General features: G+C 40.1%; 1 protein-coding gene across 1 annotated transcript in view; it reads left to right on the top strand.

Moving 5' to 3' along the window:
* Positions 1–25,791, top strand: part of crtac1b (cartilage acidic protein 1b) — a 78,338-nt gene that overhangs the window by 6,001 nt on the left and 46,546 nt on the right. The window contains exons 3-4 of the mRNA XM_034185427.1: positions 6,317–6,513; positions 12,974–13,110. Coding sequence (XP_034041318.1) covers positions 6,317–6,513; positions 12,974–13,110 — 334 coding nt within the window. The remainder of the gene's footprint in view (positions 1–6,316; positions 6,514–12,973; positions 13,111–25,791) is intronic.

Raw genomic sequence — 25,791 nt, 5'->3', positions numbered from 1 at the left:
AATCGAGTACTGGATTGTGGGTTTGATTAGTGATCTCTAATCCTGATTAATTTGATCCTGTAAGGAGGTTTGCTGTTTACTTTAGTAATCATGATCAAGGTCAGGAGCCAACCCTTGATCATGATTATAGTATCAAAGCAAGGTCAACACAGCATAACCTCCTTGGTGAGATTCAATGAGCAAAGATCTGTTATCAGGTTGGAAGATGAGTCATCAGGGTCAAAGTAGAGAAATATGAAAATTCAGTAAGGTATGTCTTCTATAATATATTCCAGTTCTAAGGTAGAACTATACTAATGTATACTAAGGTATATCTAAATATCTAAAAAAGGAAGAGTAGAATAGAAGAGTAGAATAAAGTAGAGTAGAGCCACTTAGGTGCCTGGTCTTGAGAACCAGGGATGGTAGACTGAAAAGCTTTTTTATCCCATGGGAACTCTCCCTACCCACCCAAGCGGCTCAAGAAAAATATGTGTGATATATGCCTCGAGACCCATTAGAGCTTATAGCCAGATTCTGCAGCTCCCCCTGGATGGGACACCAGTCCATCTCAGGTTACTTCTCCAACTCAGCTTGGTGTCTATTTACAGCTGGGTGGACCGGGACAATGCACATAAATGATCTTCTCCAAGGATACAGACACATAGCGTGATCAGGAATCAAACCCAGGTCTACATATGGTAGTCTAATTTCTATCCCACTGAACTACCTGCGGATCCTCGGCAGTAAGACAGAGTGGTTTTTGGTGGGGGTAGGTCTCTGCCAGGGCTGCATCTTGTCACCAATCCTGTTTGTGATATTCATGGACAGGCTATCGAGGCATAGTGGTGGTGGTGGTGGTGGGGGGGGGGGGGGGGGGGTCTTCAGTTTGGCGGGCTCAGGGTCTCATCATTACTTTTGCAGATGATGTGGTCCTCCAGCACTCACTGGAGTGTGAAGCGGCTGGGATGAGGATCAGCACCTCTAAATCTGAGGCCATGGTTCTCAGCAGGAAACAGATGGACTGTGTACAATGGGTAGGGAATGGAGGTCTGTCCCCAAGTGAAGGAGTTCAAGTACCTGTGGAGCGTGAGATTGTCTGAAGAATCGGAGCAGCAGTGGCGATGTTGCATTCATTCTACCGTACTGTTGTGACAAAAAGGGAGTTGAGCCAAAAGGCGAAGCTATGGATCTACTGGTCAATCTCTGTTCCTACTCTCACCTATGGTCATGAGGGTTTGGTTATGACCAAAATAAGTAGATCATGGGTACAAGCACCCGAAATGGGATTCCTCAGGAAGGTTGGTTATCCATGAGGAGCTCAGAGTAGAGTCGCTGCTCCTTCGTGTTGAAAGGACCCAGCTGAAGTAGTTCGGGCATCTGGTAAGGATGCCTCTTGGGTGCCTTCCTAGGGAGGTGTTCCAGGCACATCCATCTGGGAGGAGATCCCAGGAAAGACCCAGGACTAGGTGGAGAGATTATATCTCCACAGTGGCCTGAGAATGCCTCAGCATCCCCTAGTCAGAGGTAGTTAATGTGTTCCTTGAAAGAGAAGTTTGTGATCCCCTGCTGGAGCTGTTGCCCCTGCAACTCGGTTCCAGATAAGCAGGTGAAGATGTTTGTAGAGTATGTATGTATGTATGAATTATCTGCTCTGGGTCATTGATTGAGATAAAATACGAGTGATGCGGCTCAAACATTAAGATTAAAGCTCTGTGATCAGTATTAAAGGATCATAATCAAATATCAGTGAAGAAAATCAGTGATGAAACCTTGTAGAGCAGGTAGGTCTGTGAGGAGGTAGTCTGCCACCTTGGACCTTAATTTGTATTGTCTCTATTATAAAACACCTTGAGCATCTGCTAGATAGAAATGTGTGATAGAAATGCAGTCCTTCTGAAAGATATATGATCAGGATGAAAGATAAGTAATCACATCAAAGATCAGGATGAAAGATGAGTGATGAGGATGGAAGATAATTGATCAGGATCGAACTTCAGAGTGAAAGATAAGTGGTCAGAATTAAATATCAGCTATGAAAGACACATGGTCACAAACAAAGACAGGGATAAAAGATTAATGATCAGGATCAAAGTTAATGATCACAAAATGGTGGCCAGGATCAAAAGTCAGAATCAAATATATCAGCAGTCCAAGATGAGTGACAAAGGACCAAGATCTGTATTTGGGTCGCAATTCAATAATCCCAATCAAAGGTGAGTTATCAGGATCACAGATCATGAAGATAGATCACTCATCAGCATCAAACATCAGGATCAAAGCTCAGTAATAAGGATCAAACATCACAATCAAATTTCAGCCATCAAACCTGAATGATCGATATGCAAGACCTGGATCAGTTTTAGAGCTCTGCAATGAGATTCAAAGGTCAGTGATCAGGGTCAAAGATCAGAAAGGAAGATAAGTGATCAGGACCAAACATCAGGATGAAAGATGAATGATCAGGATCAAAGCTCAGTGATCACCATCAAAGGTCAGACTCAAATATCACCAATGATAGATAAGTAATCAAGAACAATGATCTGAATCAGAACCAAATGTAAGTGGTCAGTATTAAAGGTCAGCAATTAGAACTTATAATTCAAACAAGAGATCAAAGTAATGACTCTTTCACAATGAAAAGGAAAACAGTTAAATGAAAATGTCAACAGAGACTCACAGAGAAGACTGTTTGGTTGAGATATGCTCTCTGAGGCCTCTAGCTTCTGAGTGACATGTCTATTGCAAATAGAAAATTTTTGTTTCTTTACTAAGCTACATGTCAAACATAAAGGCAAAATTATAAAAGATAACCGACGCGAGGGCGCCCTGAAACTCACTCAGCTGGAGAAAATGGATGTGATTGGACAGAGCTGCATTGATGGGAACAGTTTGGCAAGCTAGACTGTATCTGGTGAGGCGAAATGATTTTGTCAGTGCTTATCAGAATATAGATGGATGAAAATGATCCTCCTTAAAAAATGTCATTTAGCCAAGAGGTGCTATTCAGCAAATACTCTGGACAGGATGGTATCACAGATTTTAGTGGGTACTACAACGACTTTTACTTTTATTGCATTAGAATTGTTGCACTATTGATCCTCTCTTGTAGTAAAGCATGAAATGTTCAAATTCAATTTAATGTTGCTGTTGTAGATTTAGTAGGAGTAATGATTTTATAATAAATCACACAAATTTGTCCCTTTCTCACCTTCTTTTGCTCATGATTTTAAAATTTATTCTAGTAGTAGGGGTCAGCATGTGCAAAGTTTACTTTAATTTACCTTTTACTTTTTATTCCGCATTTGGTTTGATGTTAAATGGACTCAAAGTCACACAAGTCTATATTAGTACAATGAGAAAATCTCGTGTTATGAACAAAATTTAAGTCTGCATATGTGAGGTATGTCACTGGAAACCATATCAAACAAATCTAAATTACGTACACACGATGCAGAGTGTGTATAGATTTATTGGGTACAAATTCATACTGTATATGTAAAACACAAATCTAAAAAATTACAGAGGATAATGCATAAAGAGCAGTTTCTCCCCAATATACAGGCCAATGACAACCCCACCAGGCCAGAAATATTTTTTACAATGCAGATGAAATAACAAAAACAATACCAAATTTCCATTCATTTGGAAATTAATACTTGTTTTGGTGCATGTACAACACTTAGATCAGCACTGCAATCAAAATTAAAATAGTCTTGATCAAAAAAGATAATCATTAAATGAGTCATGTAGTGTGAAACCATTTTATCTTCAATTTACGAGTTCATGTGTTTGAGGTTTGAGACTCTCACAATTCTGACATGTCTTGTTTGACACCTGTCCCACCAAATACCCATGGCTTCATTTTACCTCAGATTATTATTATTTTGCTTCTGTACACCACCACATTGGAATTAAGATGTGCTTGTATTGTAGACTTTCAGCTTTAATTCAAGGGGGTTAAAAAAAATCACATTAAACATTTAGGAATTGTACACATTTGTATACCTGTGAGTATTCAAACTAAATGCTGTGCATTGGGAAAGTACTCACAGGACTTCACTTTTTTAAACATTTTATTATGTTACAGCCTTATTCTACAATGGAGTAAATTCATTTTTCCCTTCAAAACACCCCATAATGACAACATAAAAAAGGTTTTGTTTATATATATATATATATATATTGCAAATTAATGAAAAACAAAAAACTAAGAAATCACATGTATATAAGTATTCACAGCCTTTGCTCAGTACTTTGATGATGCACCTTTGACAGCAATTACAATCTCAAGTCTTCTTGAGTATGATGCCACGAGCTTGGAATCATACTCAAGAGATATTCAATCGGATTCAGGTCTGGGCTGTGTGGCTGGGCCACTCAAGGACATTCACAGAGTTGTCCTAAAGCCAGTCCTCTGATATCTTGTCATTGTCCTGCACAAAGATGAACCATCGCCTCAGTCTGAGGTCAGGAGCACATGTACTTATGTACACATGATTTCTTATTTTTTTTATTTTATTTTTAATAAATTTACAAAAACAAACAAACAAACAAACAAACAAAAAAACCCAACTTTTTTCCCATTGTCATTATGGGGTATTGTGTGTAGAATTTTGAGGAAAAAAAATGAATATAATCCATTTTGGAATAAGGCTGTAACATAACAGAAAAAATGAAGTGCTGTGAATACTTTCTGGATGCACCGTATAAGGATTATTTTTAATTAAAATGATCACTTCAATCAATACGTTCAGTTACCATGAGACAAAGTCTGGGAATGAATCCTTGAACATTTCCAAGGCACTGAATATGTCTTGAAAATGTTCATTAATGTCAGTCATGAAGAAATACAAACCGTGTGATAATGTGTAGTTAATGTGCCTGAAGCAGGCAGTTCTCAAACACTGAGTGAGCATGCAAGAAGACTAAAGAGGAAAGGGAAGGCTCACAACACTAAGCAAAAGACTTAAACCCATCATCACACAGACTACCTGATAGGACATGACATGCAATCACAAGGACATATGTGCCAGCATGTTGGGTTCAGGTGCAGGCACAAAGCATATCATGGCATGTCACGCCCAGGGTTGTCTTGTGTTATGCCAGGTTTAAGTCTTTTCCTTTCTGTTGTGATCCTTCAAGTCACCATTTGTGCATCCATAATGTTGAATACCAAGAGGAGACTGTGGAAACTGGCAGGAAGTAGAAAGCAGTTTTCAGTCATTACAAAATATTTTTACAATCTAGCTCTTTCTTGTGGCCTCTCATTCAAGGTTGTCTTCAATCTTGTGTTGGGGAGGATCCACAGAATGCAGGCGAGACTAACCTAACACTACAGATACTACAAAATGGCAAACAGTGTGTCATAATCACATGTTCAGTGACGAGGCGATGCTGTATTGAAGCATCGTTGCAGAACAATGAAGCTGACTGGTCAACTGAATAACTAGTTTATGCAACTACAAATGTATATGGCAAAAAAAAAATGTATGTATAACATATACGTGTAGGGTGTGTAACTGGCGTATAAAATGTATATATTTACCAAAACTGGGGCTTTTATCCTGCTGCTTGCACTGGAAACCGGTTTCATCAAGCAGTCTAATCTTGTTTAGTCGACTAAACTCACTTAATTGATTAATCTTTTGACGTTGTTGCACAAAGCACTTAGTCGGCTAAAGTTTTGGGTTAGCCGACTGAAGTTTTTAGCCTGGTACAGGGGAGACTAATTTTATTTTAGTTGACAAAACTTCAGTGTCTTACCTCAAAGATGGTGGGTGTTCCAGGACCAGAATAATCCACTGGAGATGTTTACGGTTGCTGAGGTTCAACAGCGATACCGCTTCCATCCGCCTTGGCCATGGTTTTAGCAGATGATATTCCGGAAGTAAACACAACCAAACAAAACTCTTGTGCATTGGAGGTGTTTCTTGGCAACGGCACTCACGAGGCCGCTATGGCTGTGAAAATCGTCGACTAATGTAAAACGGCTAATTTACCCATCGATGTGAAACAAAGATTAGACAGCTAATGTTGGGCAACTAACCTTAGTCGACTAAGTAAGTTTAGTAGACTAAAAGATTACACTGCTTTATGAAACCTGGTCTGTTGAATAAAATCTCCATGACAGAATCTATAGGTTGGGTGTGTGTCAATATAACTGCATTTTTCCATGTTGGCACACTTTGTCTATATTCTAACACAATCACATTAACACCAAAATATTTCATTGCTTCTCATCAGCATCATTTGCACAAAAGTGGTCATGTGTGATTTAAGCTTTGTGCATCATATAATGGAGTTGTAACAGTTTATTTTTGGTTCCTGATGACAGCTACAACGGCCCAAACTTGGTGCTTAAGTATGACAGGGAGAGGAAGAGGCTTGTCAACATCGCTGTTGACAACCGCAGTTCCCCGTTCTATGCCCTGAGAGACCGTCAAGGCAACGCCATCGGAGTGACAGCTTGTGACATCGATGGAGATGGTCGGGAGGAAATTTATGTCCTCAACACCAATAACGCCTTCTCTGGTACAGTGCATGAGAGTGTGTTTGCACACATATGGTATTTTCACCAAAATGCATAGACAAGTGTGGATGCGCACACACACACCCATCCACAGACATACACACAAATTCATTTGTCCTTGTATAGACACACAAAAGCTGAAAAATCAGTGTGCATGAATTTATTTGCTCAGTGTCTTCATCAGATTACGATAAGCTTTAGGATGGAATTAATCAGTGCACACAAAACTGCAGCATTTTTACACACAACCCGTGAGTGACAGATCATTGTTGTATGACACAACCCACAAACTGACCTGTGTAAAGTGTCCCAACAAAGACAAACCCAAAAATTCAAAGAAAAAATAAATAAATAAAATTTCTACATCATATCCTGTCTAATTTCTGCAGGGGTGGGCATGAAGGTTCAGGACGTGCAGGATGTACTTTCTTCTGATCACTTCAGCAGGTCATTTCACGGATGAGCCAGACTTGAACTTGGGGGGAGGAGCTCATCATTAAAAATATATCTGCTGAGGTGTTCCGTTGCAATGAAAACGTGCACCTTCTTCTGTTCTGTCAACCCTTCATGACACCCTGTTGTCCACCCCTGATCTGTACTCTTTCTTTGGTAGACATTTAGTGCAGCAGATAACAGAATATTTACAGAGGAATCCTTCAGATCTGGAAAGAAGCAACAAAGTTGGCACAAATACTCCTTAGACATTACTCTTTTCAAAAAACTGAGTAGCCACTTGAATTTTCAGTAAGCGGCCAGGTAGGGGTCAATTGAAGAATTACACAGGGGTCAAAATTTAAAAATGTTTCAATCATATTGAATGCTATACCACATTATTTGTCTGATCACAACGATACCAAAAAGGTATAGTTTGGACTATGTATGACTGAATGTTATGGAGTTATGGGGTAAAAACAGCAAGAAAGGTCAGCATTAGTTTGTACAGGGGTCAGATGTTAAAGTTGCTCTAAATATTGTAAAATGTGATGCAAATTATTGGTTGAGTTAATAGGGTTTTAAAAAGGAATAGTTTGCACTATGTGGCATGCTTAGTTATCATGTTACAGGGTAACATGTCACATGTCATAGAATCCAATGGACGTCGACATTGCTCTACCTTTACCTTGCAGACCAAACATTCAACACAGTCAAAACTATTTCATTTATTAATCATATTAGTTCAACCAATAATTTGCACCACTTTTTACGAAAATTGGAGCAACTTTAACTTCTAACCCCTGTACAAACTGAAATTGACCTTTGTCACCATTCTTGTTGTTTTTACCCCATAACTCCATAACATTCAGTCATAGATAGTCCAAACTATACCTTTTTGGTATCGTTGTGATCAGACAAATGATGTGTTATAGCTTTCAATATGATTGGAGCATTTTAAAATTTTGACCCCTGTGTAATTCTTCAACTGACCCCTACCTGGCCACTTACTGAAAATTCAAGTGGATACTCAGTTTTTTCAAAAGAGTAATGTTTGAGGAGTATGTGTTTCAATTTTGGCGCTTATTTCCAGAAATGAACAATTGTTACAGTTATCTGCTCCACTAATTAGGCTACTTCTCAGGAAGTGATGGTTGTATGGTATCAAATTATTTGCAAGATGCAATTTTCTATCAGCTCAAACACTTAGAAACCGAAACAATACCATAGGTGTGACCATGGCCAGACAGCAGGACTTGTGCTGTAATTACTCAGTGAGACCAAGTTTCTACTTGATCTAATTAAACCTGAAAATGACCAGAAACACCTGCTTTGACCTTTCATCCAGATGAAATGGTTGGATTTCTGTAACAGATCAGCAATTTAATGTACTGTATTAAATACTCCCACCAAGGAGGTTATGTGTTTGTTGTTGTTTGTTTGATTGTCAGCAGGCTGTCTCAAAGGGACAGAAACAGATTTCAGTGAAATTTAATGGCGGGGTTGGACTTTGGTCAAGAAAGAGCTGATTAAAATATGGTGCTGATCTGGATAAACAACTGGGATTTTTCTTTAATATTTGACTCGAGAAAACCAAGCAGACGCCCACATTTCACCTGGCTGTGGCAGATAGATGGCTACTTTCGAGAACTGGGAATTAGTTTTCTGTCTTGGTGGCTGCCGTCCAGGATCCAGGGTGGTTCTGTGGTGCGGTGGATGCAGCAATGCACAGCATGAGTGTATACTCCCACACCTGGCCTGTCCTGACATGATCTTCAAGCTTTGATCTCTGATCTTGACTCCTTTGATAAATCTGGATTGCTGATTCTCTTGCCAATCAGAATCAAACATCACATTCCTCCCCTTTATCATGATTCTTTTACAATCAGTATCAGTGCAAGACAGACAGACAAATGATAATGAAAACATGACCTCCTCGGAGCAGTATCATGACCAATGATCACTGTTCAGAGTCAAAGTTAAGTGGTTAGGATCAAGGGTCAACACACAGGGTTAAAAGTCAGGATCAAAAATGAGCTTTCAAAAGTGAATAATTAGGAACAAAGTCAAGATGAGGATTCAAAGTCAGCAATCAGAAACAACTGTAAGCAGTCAGGGTCACAGGAACAAGGATCGGCAACTGGAATTGAAGAATATTAGAGATCAAAATAACAACCCTCTTACAATGAAAAAGAAAGAGGTAAAAAGGGAAAAAATAGTACTGTTGGGCCTTGGTGGGAGTATATGCTCTCTGAGTGCCTTTCTATTTTTCACACAGATTAAAGACAAACTTGTGAGAATTCAAAAGGTCACAGTTGAATACCGTGGTGGTGGTGGAGTGGTTCAGGGATATCTGTGAACACAGTGACTTCAGTCAAAATTAATGAATTAATCAGCTTCTGTTTATGGTCCTGCATGGTGGGCATAAAAAAAGAACAACAAAACCTGGAAGGCAACCAGACACAGAAGTGCCAGAACCAGCTAATTGGAAGATTTGGCCAACTGAACACAGAGACAGCAGGAGCTTTTATTGGGACACTTCTTGTTTATTTGTTTTTTGTGGTCCTTCAGACCATATTTATGTCCGTTGCCATCATCTGTACTCTCATAGAACCTTGTTACAAACAGCTATTCTTCAGTTGATGTAGGGTAATGGTTTGGCATATATTTAGTGCTGTGGAAATGTTTTGCCCCATGACCATTTTAAATCAAACTTAATTTATCAAATTAAAACAATAAATTAATTTATAAAAATGCAGGATTTCTTTAAATTAAATTGAAAAAAGAAAACTACAACAGAATCCTTTTGGGTCCAGAAACGTTAAAAAAAAACATAGATGTGAAGTTGCTGGCCAGTCTATAGGGTTAAAAAATGCCTAGACTGTAGAGTGATTGAGAAAACGTAGGGTGTGGTTCTCCATTTTTGCATTCTCAGAAACCAACATTTCTCAAGAATGTGTGAAATTTTGACTCATTTGGTGCAATGTTGAGAAACGGTTTCTCAGGATGCAAAAGATGGAGAACCATACCCTAGTTTTTCAAGGTCAGGCTCAAAACTTCTCAATCGCCTCTTGTATATATGCTGGACAAACCTTCCGTTACGTCACCTGTATGTTTTCTGAAAAGCTGGTTTGAGCTCACATGGGCTGGTTGTAGATGTTGGCACCTTAACAGTGTCTGACTTCTCCTGACAGCCATCCTATAAATAATAAGATGGGGCATGGGCAAGACTGAACTCGTACATGAGCACCATCTCGTAGATACCAAACAACTACGACTGGGTGGTGGTTGTCATAATGGCTGGTTTTGATACCGGTATTATGTAAAAAAAAAAATATGACTGGCTTATTGCCTTATTGACCATGCCATTATCAGTGGCGCTAATGTCACCAAGATACTACTACGTGCTGATTAATGCTAATGGTGCATAATAATGTGAAAAATTTCACTCAGTAGAAGTACTGGAACACAGGCATCTTATATGGTCCAATTAACTGCACAGTTAACCATACAAGGTCTGTCCATAAAGTATCGTACCTTTTTATTTTTTTCAAAAACTATATGGATTTCATTCATATGTTTTTACGTCAGACATGCTTGAACCCTCGTGCGCATGCGTGAGTTTTTCTATGCCTGTCGGTGACATCATTCGCCTGTGAGCACGCCTTGTGGAAGGAGTGGTCCCGCCCCCTCGTCGGATTTTCATTGTCTGGAAATGGCGGAATGAAAAGGACTTTTTTTTCCATCAGAATTTTTTTCAGAAGCTGTTAGAGACTGGCACCTGGAAACCATTCGAAAAATTTATCTGGCTTTCAGTGAAAATTTTACAGGCTTCACAGAGAATAAGGACTTTAACTACAGGTTTAAGGACCCCTTTAAGGACCCCTTTAAGGACCCCTTTAAGGACGGTCGGTGCGCCGCGCTGCGAGCTGCGACGATGCGGCACAAACCACTGGATCATTTCTAAGCTGATGGCTCTGTGGATACGAGACCGTTGTGTGCTCTTTCTCTGGTTATCACAAGACCTGGACATCAGCCATTTTCCAGCAAATTTCACTTTTAACAAGAGATTTTGTCATGGAAAGCCGCGCGGAGGCTTTGCGCGTCACAACCGATTCGCTGATGTAGCGAGACAAAGGAACACATCCGTTTCGGAGTGTTAGAGGACAAGTTGGGACATGTCCAGCTCTCCACAAGTTCTTTTATACTCACTCGACTGGTAAGCACTGAAAGCCGAGATAGACATGTCCCAACTTGTCCTCTAACACTCCGAAACGGAGGTGTTCCTTTGTCTCGCTTCATCAGCGAATCGGTCGTGACGCGCGAAGCCTCCGCGCGGCTTTCCATGACAAAATCTCTTGTTAAAAGTGAAATCTGCCGGAAAATGGCTGATGTCCAGGTCTTGTGATAACCAGAGAAAGAGCACACGACGGTCTCGTATCCACAGAGCCATCAGCTCAGAAATGATCCAGTGGTTTGTGCCGCATCGTCGCAGCTCGCAGCGCGGTGCACCGGCCGTCCTTAAAGGGGTCCTTAACCCTGTAGTTAAAGTCCTTATTCTCTGTGAAGCCCGTAAAATTTTCACTGAAAGCCAGATAAATTTTTCGAATGGTTTCCAGGTGCCAGTCTCTAACAGCTTCTGAAAAAATTCTGATTGAAAAAAGTCCTTTTCATTCTGCCATTTCCAGACAATGAAAATCCGACGAGGGGGCGGGACCACTCCTTCCACAAGGCGTGCTCACAGGCGAATGACGTCACCGACAGGCGTAGAAAAACTCACGCATGCGCACGAGGGTTCAAGCATGTCTGACGTAAAAACATATGAATGAAATCCATATAGTTTTTGAAAAAAATAAAAAGGTACGATACTTTATGGACAGACCTTGTATTATCTGAGATATTTGCCAGAAAAGACAGCTAGCAGCCACTGGTAGCAGGGCCCTCGACCCTACATACTAGCTGTCATTCAAAGTGACCACCCCCCTAAATAGTCATACCTTTGTGTCATCTCTCTTTACAGTTGTCATAAGGTCGGAAACTAATTATAGAGACCAAAGCTGTTTTTTTGTACCAGGCTTTAAACATGTTTATGCCTGCTGTAAAGATGGAGATTTTTACATGGGTGTCTATGGGGAGTGCCCTGAGGAGGTAGCCTTAAGCAACCAGTCAACCAACTTAAAAAAAGACTTATTGGATGAACTCAATTCAATTATGTGCAGGATTTCCATCGAATAAATATTTGTAGCCCCAACTCAGATAATGCACATCCATACAAGATAATTTAATTTAATTTACTTACGACTACATATCGGGGTCAGAGAAAGGAGCAGACTCTAAATAAGCATGTTTTGATTGTGGGTCGAAACCGGAGTGCCCAGAGGAAACCCACACAGACACAGGGAGAACATGCCAACTCCACACAGAAAGGGCAGGAAGCGATCCCATAACCTTCTTGCTGTGAGGCAACAGTGCTAACCATTCATCCACCGTGCTGCCAGTCTATCAGTGTATCCGTACACCATCTTGTCAACAGAAAACTAGTTGGGAAATTGATTGAGATATGTTATAATGAAGGGGGTACATCCATCCATCCATCCATCCATCCATCCATCCATCCATCCATCCATCCATCCATCCATCCATCCATCCATCCATCCATCCATCCACCCATTTTCTATACCCACTTACTCCAGTTAAGGGTCACGGGGTAGCTGAAGTTTATCCCAGCAGTGGGGCACTGGATGCCATTATTTTGGCGCTGATGTTTTTTGTTGATGTCATGTAGTAGAGATTTGTTTTCACTGTGAGGTTAAAGGTTATCATTCCTTAAATTTTAATGTGGAAAATTAAAATGTGGAGATGCTTAAAGGGACAAAAATATTTTTCACAGCACTGTAATTTGACACCAAACTCATGACCATACAATCCATCAAAATATCTGCTTGGTGCCACTTTACAAGGTCGCAGGTTGTGCACTGGTGGTTGCTCCATATACCTTTTCTGTTTGCTTTTGTGTTTGTCTGCATCAAGGTCGGGCAACATATACTGACAAGCTGTTCAAGTTTCGCAATGGACGCTTTGAAGATGTGCTGAACGATGACATCAATGAGCACAGAGACGTAGCTAACCGTATGGCGGGGCGCTCAGTGGCCTGCGTGGACAGGAAGGTACGACACACACGCACACAGGCTGTTGTGTATGTAAAGCCATGCCACAAACACACAAATGAGCCTCTCCGGAGGGCCTTTGTGCACATGCATGGATGCATCTGTTTGTTTTCTGGTGATAACTCATGCCCTCCCCACACCGCCCTTCTCAGCATGTGCTATGACAGTTCATTTGGGGGAATGGCGTGCCATTTTCTGTCCATCGCACCAGTGTAATTACAGAAGCCAGGGCTCGTTTGTTTTATAGAACATCGTACGAGGGGAGGAGTGATGACTGCACACCGCTGCTTTCTGCTGGTAGCGTTTTCTTCGTCACTTTCTCTTGTTTTCTTGCCTCCTTACACACTTTTACTCCGTCTGACCGACTCAACGCTGCTTATTCTTTGTCTCTTATCTCCTACATGCGCGCGGCATCCTCACTTCCAATCACAGTGCAGGATAAAGAAGGTAATAGTGGGGAGAGGACAGTAGGGATTACAATAGATTTATTTTAACCACAGTCCCATTCCAGTGAGCACTGATAGGTAGTGCAGCTGCCAAACAGATTGGAAAGATATCCCCTTTTAATGGCACCATGCTTTTATAGTCTCTGATCCCTCATGTGCATTCTTCTGTGCTATTTAAGCCAACGGACACACAGAGAATACATTTAACAACTGCTGAATAAGATTTTTTTCTTTTTTAAAACAGTGACCACGTTGGCACACTTACGCCCCTATCATTCACCCAACACAAAGCACAGGAGCTGCACACACACCAGTCGATTTTACCGCTGTGCAACAACACTTTAAGCTTGACACAGACGAAACAGTGATGATGTGATTATGGCACGTGTGTCACCCACACGGATGGCGGTAATGGCGGAGATACTCTGTCTCTCGGGCTGTGTCAAGCAGGTAGAAGGTTCGCCAATCTTTGCAGTGTTTCTCGTACTTGCAGTGATTGGCCAGAAAGCATCACCTGTCTTTGCACCAGCCAGTGTACAGTGGCGCCTTGCAGTACCCAGTGTGGCATATGTGACAATTGTTACGAACATGCACTGTGACAACAAGGATTAAAGTAAACTGCCGTCACGTGGGATGATCTGAGGATGCATGCATCATGTGTGTTCACCATATTTGTTATACGGCTGACTGGATCCTTATCATTTGATTGGTGGCTTGTATGTCACGTGACATGGATTATTCATACCAGTTGCTGTTGTGTTTCATTGACCGTGCAAAACTTCTTTTTTAGTGTGCAATTTTGGTGATATATGAAATGTACTATTGTACGTCTGACCATCGTGCATGCTCGCACTACCAGGGGCGGTGTTTAGCTAAACATGGAGTTTGTTTTACTGGCAGACAATGATTTGACGTTGCTAATTCTTCTAACACACACACAAAAAACAAATCCACTACGCTGTAAGCCATCTGGAGGCATGAAGAGCTGTTAAGATGAAAAGATGGACAAATTTCTGATGGGATTTTTCACTGGACTGAGGAACTACACAAAGTCTTTTTTCTTTTTTTTCTTTTTTTTTGGAAGTACACAAAGCCAGTGCACAGCATCACAGACTACATTGTTGCAATTTTGGACTCCAATTTAAAGTTTGTGTTGGACTGGAATTCCATCTTTCACTTCATGAAATACTCATAAACATTCATTATTTGTATATTATATAACAGCTGAGTGGATCCTTGTCATTTAATTGGTGGCTTTTTTTAGCGTGCAGTTTTGGCCCTATGTGAAATGTGCTATTGCACACCCCAACCACTGTGTATGCTGACAGTACTGGGGGCGGCATTTAGCTAAACATAGCGGAGTTTGTTTTGCTGGTGGGTGATGATTTGAAGGAGCTAATTGATGCTGCTAATTCTTCTGACACACACACACACACACACACACACACATACACACACACACACACACACACACACACACACACACACAAAACAAATTCACCATGCAGTCTAGAGGCATGAAGAGCTGTCAGAATGAAAAACTGGACAAATTTCTGACACGGTTTTTCACTGGAGTGAGGAAAGCAGTCTGTGCACAAAGTCAGTGGACAGCATCATGGACTACTGAGAACAATTTGGACTCCTATTTAAAGTTCGTGTTGGACTGTTAAGCACTAGTGGAACACCAAAATGTAAGTCCCTTTTCTGTTGTTTATAAATTAATAAAATATAAAATGACAAGGATCTATTTTTGCCATTATAGAAAACAAATAATGAATGTTTTTTCCATTCTTTCACCTCATGAAATATTCACACCATTGAACTCAAACATTCATTATTTGCATAGTATATGACTTTTTAAGAGCGGGAAACAGCATACAACAGGGATAGCAGCTTTGGGAATTCAGTCAGAATGTGACAGAATCAGGGGAAAAAAGTTTGTTCAAGCATGGATTTATGGACAAGTGCAGCACGGACATTATACAGGACTGATGGTCCAATTGGAAAATGACAATTTTCCAAACTGCACATTTCATAAAATAGGTCCTTTTTCCCTGTGAAAAAAATGTGAGCCTCAAATACACAACAGTCTGCATTTTGCTTAAGTTTAATATTCTCTTATCCTGACATTTCAATCCCTCTTCATGAATGGAACTCACAAAACACACACACTACTTGTTTTTGTCAGTGATATCATACATTTATCATGGATACAGGTTGTTTTAATAATAATAATAATGCTTTTATTATTATTATTATTATTATTATTATTATTATTATTATTATTAATGATGTCGTCAGTAGGCAGGTTTTTATTACTTTCCAAACTGCACAGTTTGAAGGAGCGAATTGAAAATGCAATGAATGGAAACATGTATTAATAAAACACTTATCAAATATCACAGAAGTGTTTTTATGCTCACATGAGGTTGTTTTTCAGGTGACTCAAAAAAGGCATATTTTGCTAAATTGCAATGGAGACACTTTTTCTATCGTTATAGGTCATTAAAATACAAGGTACATGATGTGTGAATGGAGTAAGAGATGAAAAGCTTGTTAAACCTCATAAGAGATGACATTATTAGTTAGCAGTGTTGGATTTTAAAAAAAGCAACTAAATGGAAATATTTAGCGGGACTTACCCTTCTGTTGCCATGACTACTGGTCTGGAATTATAGTTCTCCCATTCCACATTCCATCACTCAATGGAAACATTGTCATTTTACATTCTTGTTGTGTTGACATTCTGAAAATATCAGTTAAATTCTGCTCAAATCTGTAATGGAAACCCAGCTAGTGGTTACTACATCTCAGCTTGGATTTCATGGCAAAATCCAGAACTTAAAAAAAAAATTCTAAAGTTGTGCAAGGTTAGGGTGGTTAGAAACTATCACATTTCCAACAGACACAGTTGTCGTTTTCACCCCTAGTGTCCAAGTTACTTAAATGGCAAATAAACCTCAACTGAATAGGAAATTGTGTCCAAACTGGGGCTGAGGGTGTACATTTTTATGCTGCTTTTCTTTATCCACGGGTTTGTAGATGCAGATCACCAGGGAAGGAGGTGGTGATAGGGGTTCATGTAAATGGTCTACTTGCATTCTTTGACACTTTGCCAGTAGATCTGTTTCCTTGCCAGAAAACCTCTCACTTCTGCCAATGAGTGAGTCCACCATCTACGAGGTCTGTTAGAAAAGTATCCGACCTTTTTATTTTTTTGCAAAAACCTGATGGATTTGAATCACGTGTGCTTGCATGAGCCAACCTTCGTGCACATGCGTGATTTTTTTCACGCCTGTCGATTGCGTCATTTGCTGGCAAGCAGCCTTTGTGTGAGGACGTGTGTTGTGCTCTTGTTGGATTGTTATTGCAAGGAAAATGGTGGAACGACTGGAGCAGTGCTACTGCATCAGATTTTGCTGGAAACTGGGCAACAGCCAGGTGGAAACCATTGGGAAGATTCAGATGTCTTTCGGTGACGATGCTATGGGCATCACACAGATTAAGGAGCAGTACAACCGGTTTAAAGACGTCCGCACAATGGTAGAGAGCGAGCCGCGCTCCAGGCGGCCATCAACATGCTGAAATGACCAGATCATTTCCAAAGTGAACGCTGTGGTGATGCGGGACCATCGTGTGACAAACAAGGCCATAGGGTCACTGACCCTAAAGAGATTCCCTCCTTGGCACAGTGATCTATTCTACAATTCAGTGTTACAACCAAAACTATGATACATACACTTTTTTTTTTCCTTTATATTTGACATCCTTGACCATGAAAACATACCACTAGAACTTGGAATCACTTTTATGTCTTTATTAGTTCAAACGTTATTGTATAAAAACAATTTTTCGGTAATGGCTGTTTTCTTCTGGATCTAGCTCCATAACATTTGAAGCTACATAAAATCTGATGACACAATACTGAATCAGTACAGATTCAGCTACAATTTCTAGCTTCATTTGTCACCTCACACTGACACATTTTCTATTTTCCCTATATTTTTGCATATTCTGGATCACCAGATCCAGAATCCAGATCCGATCATCACCAGACTTTGTTGTTTGATAGAACATTTGACTATGTTACACCCTAATTTTTTTCAAGCCTTTCTGCCTTGTTTTTGTGGAGTTAGAAACTAGAATGTCAAAATTCCCCCTATCCCACAATGGTGAAGAATCTTTTAAAAAATTCCTGGATCCGGCTCGTGATCCGGATCACCACTAAAATTTAATCACTTGTTCCTCTTGTCATTTCCAACCACTCTACAAAATTTCATCAAAATCCGTTCAAAGCTTTTTGAGTTATCCTGGTGACAGACAGACAGACAGACAGACAGACAAACAAACGCGAGCAAAAACGTAACCTCCTTGGTGGAGGTAATAAATTAATTGACAAACTACAGCTTCTGTGCCCTGCACCTCATTTTCAGATTTCATACTGTGGAAATAGCAAAGTAGAGTTGGTCACGCTCTCAGTACATTTGCACTATGAACTTTAGCATGTGCGCTATAGATAATCAACCTCGGACTCATAATATGACACTTGCTATTAAAACAGCCTCACTACTGGTTGAAGTGTCCGAAAAATATTGTACACTTTGCTGCGTATCTAATGTGCTGGGTGTTGTTTACTCATAAATAAACTGTTATCATTCAGAGAATGAAAAAACGGGACTATTACTCATCCAGCAGCCTCATTCTTTCACGTCTCCTTGACTGCGACGTCCCATCATTAGTCTTGCACAAACTGATGAAGTTGGCGTATTGAAAGGTCCCAGGTTGAACTGATGGATCATTTCACTTAACGCTGGCAGCCAGAAGGGACTTCTGTGCGTTTCTGGAAAATAAGTGGATTTAAAAAGCCTCACTAATTGAAATAGCTCTGATAAAAAGAAGTTTGCTTTGACATCAAGAGCCTTGTCTCCACTTTTGCCTGGTCGTGCACCATATTTATTCTGCCTTTTTAGTGACAGCTGGAAAATGGCTGTAAAGTGTGCACAGCCATATATCTCTGCACCCGTGTGAGCTTTGCAAGCATGCACGTCCCACTATTCACAATGCCAATTCCAGTGTCAGAAACTAGCCTTGGGTGAAGACTTATTGAAAAATCATTGACTTTTAAGTCTGTTAAGTAAGTGCCAGTGGCCTTCAGGTCTTTCACTGTAGCACCGTCTCATTTCTCCCCACTCCTCCTGCCTAACTAGGCCATAAGGGGAGACTTGATGACATTTACATTAACCACACTCATTTGATTTTTCTGTCTTGTAAGTGCATAGTAAAGCTAATACAAACAAGCAAAATGGTGTGTACGGGCACGTTTGCATATGTGCACGTGTTTGTATTGATTGAAATATGTTCAGCCTGGTGGGAAAGCTCATTGGAATTGAGTGTGTAGTCTATTAGTGTGGTTCCATCGGTGAGTTTGTGTCTGCAGGGACTCTGACTGATAATGGAGTGTGAAATTAATCTCCAAAGGGAGGCAGGGAAAGGAGGAGAGGGACATGCCAAGGAAGTGGGGGCAAGGGGGTAGGAAACGGGGTAAGAGGAAAGGCGAGGCTTGATGGTTGAAAGGTGCCGCTTTACGTGTTACATTTAAAGAGTAACATAAGAGAATTCAAAGAGGGTTAAAGGCTTATTACTATTATTATTTTCCTGTCATACTCCCATCATTTGATGCACATTTCCACACACAGGAAAATGTGCCTGTTGACATGGGTAACCAAAAGCTGATATGGTCACTGACCCATTAGTCAAATCCTCTGCTAGTCTGCTATAAATTTACAATGGAGGACTTTAAAATTTAAAGCTCTTTCCTGAAGTGATAGCACTGGGAAGTGACGGTGCTATGTGTGCTTTAGCCCGGAGGCTATCTTGTGCGTTCATTAAATTTTTATCAGTCTTATCATAAATTGTTGTGGTTGTGCTCACAAACAAACCTTAAAGCAAAAATAAAATGACAGACATTGTATTTAGATGACATGGCTACCCATGATAAAATGTTGCAAATGCTACTTATAGGGGACACGGTGCATCCACGGGCCGCTCCAATTTTAAGGAATTAAAATCCAATAGAAGGATTAAATAAGTCTTGTTTTAAAAAAAAAAAGCACTTTTGACAATATATTAGCGGGTTTATGTTAAACATTCTAAAAACCCAGTAAATTGAATTTGAATTGAATTTATTAGGCACCAATGCAAAAAACAAACAAACAACACTCATTTGCAGACCACAAAATCACTACAACAAAATAAAAATAAAATAAAACAAAAGATACAGGAAGACAGAACAAGAAAACAATAAACAATAAACATGGTGCCCGAAAGTGTAGGCAGAAGCAATGCTTATCAATGCCTACACCCACTCATACAGTCAAATCAACCCAGGCTAGATGCCAGTTCATATACATTCATTTCCAACAAAGTCTGAACAGTAGTAGCTCATAACTACCGCTGAGGGAAGTGAGTATTTCATAACAGCTCCTATTTTGTTCTCGTTACCCCAGTACATTCAATAGTAAAAATTTAAATGAAGCACATTCATCATACAACACAACTCAACGTTTTCCATCAGATACATATCCGTCGAACACCATTTCTTTGTATAAATATTTAAACTGATTGATATTTGGACATCGTTGGAGTTTCTCAGGTAACTTATTCCGTTTTTCTGGGCCACAAATAGAGACACAGAAGCATTTCCTGGTGGTCCTTGCGCCCGCAATTTTAAAATGATACAAACCCCTTAAATTGTATATTCCTTCTCTTTGCATAAAATATCCTTGAATTCTGAGAGGAACATGCTTATTTTTTACTTTATACATCAATTGAACAGTCTTAAATGAAATCATGTCATGGAGTTTTAAAATCTTTGATTTAATAAACAGTGGATTGGTATGATCCCCATAACCTGCATTATGAATTATTCTTAATGCTCTTTATTGAATGTTGAATAATGGTTGTACTGTAGTTTTGTAGTTATTGCCCCATACTTCAGCATCATAAGTCAAGATTATGTAGTGCTTTACCATCAAGAATGTGCTTTGCCCTGCTTAATATTGGCGTACTTTTGATACTTCTTTTGAATATGTTGAATATTCTTCTGGCCTTCTTGCTCTCGGTCGGGACGGTCGCATTTTTCTCTCCTCCTCCCTCCCCAACTTTCCTGCTACTGTAGCGTGTTTTGTCTGTGAGGCTGCCAGCCCTGCTCCTCTGGAAAATGGCAAAATGGATCTGGTCAAGTGGTCTCTGAACACCATTGATACTATTTTTTTCCACAAGACACTCGGGAGCGGAGGACCCGACCTGTCCTGCCGGGACACATGTGGCGGGTTACGGAGGTGGCAAGTCATGTGCCTGTACACGTTGTCTGTGGAGGACGTTGAAGATGTTTACTTATTTGGAGCTGTGGTGACCGGGTTTCATAGCACTGGTTTACCGGAAAATTAAGAAGATGGAGGCCGCATTAATTGGCCCGTCCAGGCTGCCCCACATGATTGATTCGATTGGAAGGGCAGTGTCATCTCAGTCGGCGGGTGTCAATCGCACATTGGAATCCATCTCGGGGAGAATGGCTGCACTGGAAAACCGCTTTGATTGTCAGTAAGACCACATCTCCTCTATTCAGATGTATTTGGGAGCCACTCTGAAGTTTCAGACTGTGGAATCTGCCAGGCGTCTGTTAATCTGGATATCGATTTGGTTTCCAAACACCAGCTGTCCTTCAAGGCCGCTGGGATAAAATCCTCCCCCCCGAAGAACACTCCTGATAGCCTCACTCCTCATTTCCCCCGCCTCCTTGTCTTCCCCTCCCTCCTTCCCTTCCCAGTCCTGAGATGTTGACTGTGGGACCTTGAGACTCTGGTGGACTGATTCAGGACTGGGATGGACCCAGGATGGACAGATAAGGCCTGTTGATGGCGCCTCAAGGGCGGCCTTTCCGGGCAGTCTGTCTGGACACTGGACACATCCAAGTCTCGGCTGTTGTCTGTCGTCTGTTGTGTTTTTTTTGTTTTTGTTATGACTGTTTTTCTGTGCTATGGGGTTTTTTTTGCTCTCCAGTGATGCTGCGGGAGTTCAACGCAGCAGCAATGGAGGTTTTTCTTTTCCCAATTCTTTCCTTGTGTGTGCTTTTATATGTGTTCATGTACCGGACCGGCTTATGTGTGTTGTTGTTTGTTAAGTGTGTCATGAGGCCGGTCAAGGTTTGCTCCGCCCTGCTCTTGACCTAGGGCAGGGATATACATCTGGAGCTGGGTCCCCGGGCGCCAAAAAGGTGACCTCTGCTCCTAACTGGCAATTAGGATGGGTAAAAATGCAGTAAACACATTTCATTGTGCAGGGAACATGTTCCTATGTGCATATGACAATAAACTTCTTTTGAATCCTTGAATTGAATCCTTGAATCCTTTGAATCCTTGAATATGTGCTTTCCAGTTGATTCTGTCATCGATGACCACACCTAACAACTTGTTCTCTTTGACAGGTTCTATATTTACCTCCTGTATATTTAATTGTATTTGTTCATCTTTTTTATGGTTTCCAAATAACATTATTTTAGTTTTAGACCAATTTAGTGACAATTTGTTCATATCGAACCATCTCTTCGACTTTATCATTTCTGTAGCAAATTATCTCCTGAACAAAATAAGTTTGTATCATCTGCAAAGAGGACTGCTTTAAGTAGATCTGAGACTTTACATAAATCATTGATATACAATATGAATAATTTTGGTGCCAACACAGAACCCTGAGGAACCCCACAAACGATGTACAGATATGAAGAACAGCAGTCCCCAAGTTCAACAAACTGTTTCCGGTTTTGTAAATAGCTTTTAATCCAATTCAAAGCCACTCCTCTGATCCCATAAAGCTCCATCTTTTCAAATAATATGTTGTGATTGATTGTGTCAAAAGTCTTTATTAAGTGAACAAATAATCCTATCACTATTTTCCTTTGGTCCACATGTTTATTAATCTCTTCTATTGCATCTAACAAAGCCAGTGTTGTGGACCTTTTTGCTCTAAACCCATATTGACTATCATTAAGCAAGTTGTGTCATTCAATAAATTTATCCAATCTGTTATTGTAAAGTTTTTCCAATATCTTTGAAAATTGTGACAGTAGAGACACAGGCATAGTTAGTAAAAAGATGCTTGTCACCAGATTTGAATAAAGGTATCACTTTTGCTACTTTCATACCATTTGGGACAATTCCAGTTTGAAATGATTTATTAAATATATATGTTAATGGTTTGGCAATTTCTGTAATTATTTGCTTTAATAAAGACATATGTACGAGATCTGTCCATAAAGTATCGTACCTTTTTATTTTTTTCAAAAACTATATGGATTTCATTCATATGTTTTTACATCAGACATGCTTGAACCCTCGTGCGCATGCGTGAGTTTTTCCACGCCTGTCGGTGACGTCATTCGCCTGTGAGCACGCCTTGTGGAAGGAGTGGTCCCGCCCCCTCGTCGGATTTTCATTGTCTGGAAGTGGCGGAATGAAAAGGACTTTTTTTCCATCAGACTTTTTTCAGAAGCTGTTAGAGACTGGCACCTGGAAACCATTCGAAAAATTTATCTGGCTTTCAGTGAAAATTTTATGGGCTTCACAGAGAATAAGGACTTTAACTACAGCTTTAAGGACCCCTTTAAGGACGGTCGGTGCGCCGCGCTGCGACGATGCGGCACAAACCACTGGATCATTTCTAAGCTGATGGCTCTGTGGATACGAGACCATCGTGTGCTCTTTCTCTGGTTATCACAAGACCTGGACATCAGCCATTTTCCAGCAGATTTCACTTTTAACAAGAGATTTTGTCATGGAAAGCCGCGCGGAGGCTTCGCGCGTCACGACTGATTCGCTGATGAAGCGAGACAAAGGAACACCTCCGTTTCGGAGTGTTAGAGGACAAGTTGGGACATGTCTATCTCGGCTTTCAGTGCTTACCAGTCGAGTGAGTATAAAAGAACTTGTGGAGAGCTGGACATGTCCCAACTTGTCCAGGTGCCAGTCTCTAACAGCTTCTGAAAAAATTCTGATGGAAAAAAAGTCCTTTTCATTCCGCCATTTCCAGACAATGAAAATCCGACGAGGGGGCGGGACCACTCCTTCCACAAGGCGTGCTCACAGGCGAATGACGTCACCGACAGGCGTGGAAAAACTCACGCATGCGCACGAGGGTTCAAGCATATCTGACGTAAAAACATATGAATGAAATCCATATAGTTTTTGAAAAAAATAAAAAGGTACGATACTTTATGGACAGACCTCGTACATCATTATGATCAGTTGACTTTTTGCTCTTACATGTACTACTAACTACCTTTAATAATTTCCCTCTCATCAACTGGGCCAAGAAACGTATATGGATTTCTGTCAATTAATTTATGATTTTCCCATGAGCTGTATGGAATGTTAGCTGCCAAATCTGGCCCAACATTAGCAAAAAATTTATTGAAACTGTTCACAACTTGGTTCATGTTGTATTCATCCTTGTTGTTATACGTAAAATATTTTGGGTAATTTTTTGCATTCGGTTCATTTGCTATAATACTGTTAAGTATTTTCCATGTTTCCTTTATGTTATTTTTATTATCGCTTAGTATTTTTGCAAAGTATGCTTTTTTGCAGTTCCGCATAATGGTTGTTAATTTATTTTTATAGTCCTTATATTTATTCTCAGTCTCTCTTGATTTGTTTCTAATAAACTCTCTATATAGCCTATTTTTCATCTTGCAAGCCTTTTGCAAGCCTTTTGTTATCCATGGACACTCCTTATATTTATTATTTACACTGTACTGTATGATTGGACAGTTTTTATTGTATGCACAGTAGTGTTCAGAATAATAGTAGTGCCATGTGACTAAAAAGATTAATCCAGGTTTTGAGTATATTTTGTATTGTTACATGGGAAACAAGGTACCAGTAGATTCAGTAGATTCTCACAAATCCAACAAGACCAAGCATTCATGATATGCACACTCTTAAGGCTATGAAATTGGGCTATTAGTAAAAAAAAAAAAACTAGAAAAGGGGGTGTTCACAGTAATAGTAGCGTGGCATTCAGTCAGTGAGTTCGTCAATTTTGTGGAACAAACAGGTGTGAATCAGGTGTCCCTTATGTAAGGATGAAGCCAGCACCTGTTGAACATGCTTTTCTCTTTGAAAGCCTGAGGAAAATGGGACATTCAAGACATTGTTCAGAAGAACAGCGTAGTTTGATTAAACAGTTGATTGGAGAGAGGAAAACATACGCAGGTGCAAAAAATTATAGGCTGTTCATCTACAATGATCTCCAGTGCTTTAAAATGGACAAAAAAAAAAACAGAGACGTGTGGAAGAAAATGGAAAACAACCATCAAAATGGATAGAAGAATAACCAGAATGGCAAAGGCTCACCCACTGATCATCTCCAGGATGATCAAAGACAGTCTGGAGTTACCTGTAAGTGCTGTGACAGTTAGAAGACGCCTGTGTGAAGCTAATTTATTTGCAAGAATCCCCCGCAAAGTCCCTCTGTTAAATAAAAGACGTGCAGAAGAGGTTACAATTTGCCAAAGAACACATCAACTAGCCTAAAGAGAAATGAAGGAATATTTTGTGGACTGATGAGACACAGTTCACAGTGAAGATGCATGGTGGTGTAAGCATCATGATATGGGCATGTTTCTCCTACTATGGTGTTGGGCCTATATCGCATACCAGGTATCATGGATCATTTTGGATATGTCAAAATACTTGAAGAGGTCATGTTGCCTTATGCTGAAGAGGACATGCCCTTGAAATGGGTATTTCAACAAGACAATATCCCAAGCACACTAGTAAACGACCAAAATGTTGGTTCCAAACCAACAAAATTAATGCCTCGCAGATGTGAAGAAATCATGAAAAACTGTGGTTATACAACTAAATACTAGTTTAGTGATTCACAGGATTGCTAAAAAAGCATTTTGAACATAATAGTTTTGAGTTTGTAGCATCAACAGCAGATGCTACTATTATTGTGAACACCCCCTTTTCTACTTTTTTTTACTAATAGCCCAATTTCATAGCATTAAATCAAATCAAATCAATTGTATTTATATAGCGCCAAATCACAACAAACAGTTGCCCCAAGGTGCTTTATATTGTAAGGCAAAAGCCATACAATAATTACAGAAAAACCCCAACGGTCAAAACGACCCCCTATGAGCAAGCACTTGGCGACAGTGGGAAGGAAAAAC

This window comes from Thalassophryne amazonica, chromosome 13, assembly GCF_902500255.1.
Source record: "Thalassophryne amazonica chromosome 13, fThaAma1.1, whole genome shotgun sequence".
NCBI classification, from domain to species: Eukaryota; Metazoa; Chordata; class Actinopteri; order Batrachoidiformes; family Batrachoididae; genus Thalassophryne; species Thalassophryne amazonica.
Note: the sequence above shows the minus strand (reverse complement) of the source record. Positions and strands in the feature narration are given on the sequence as shown.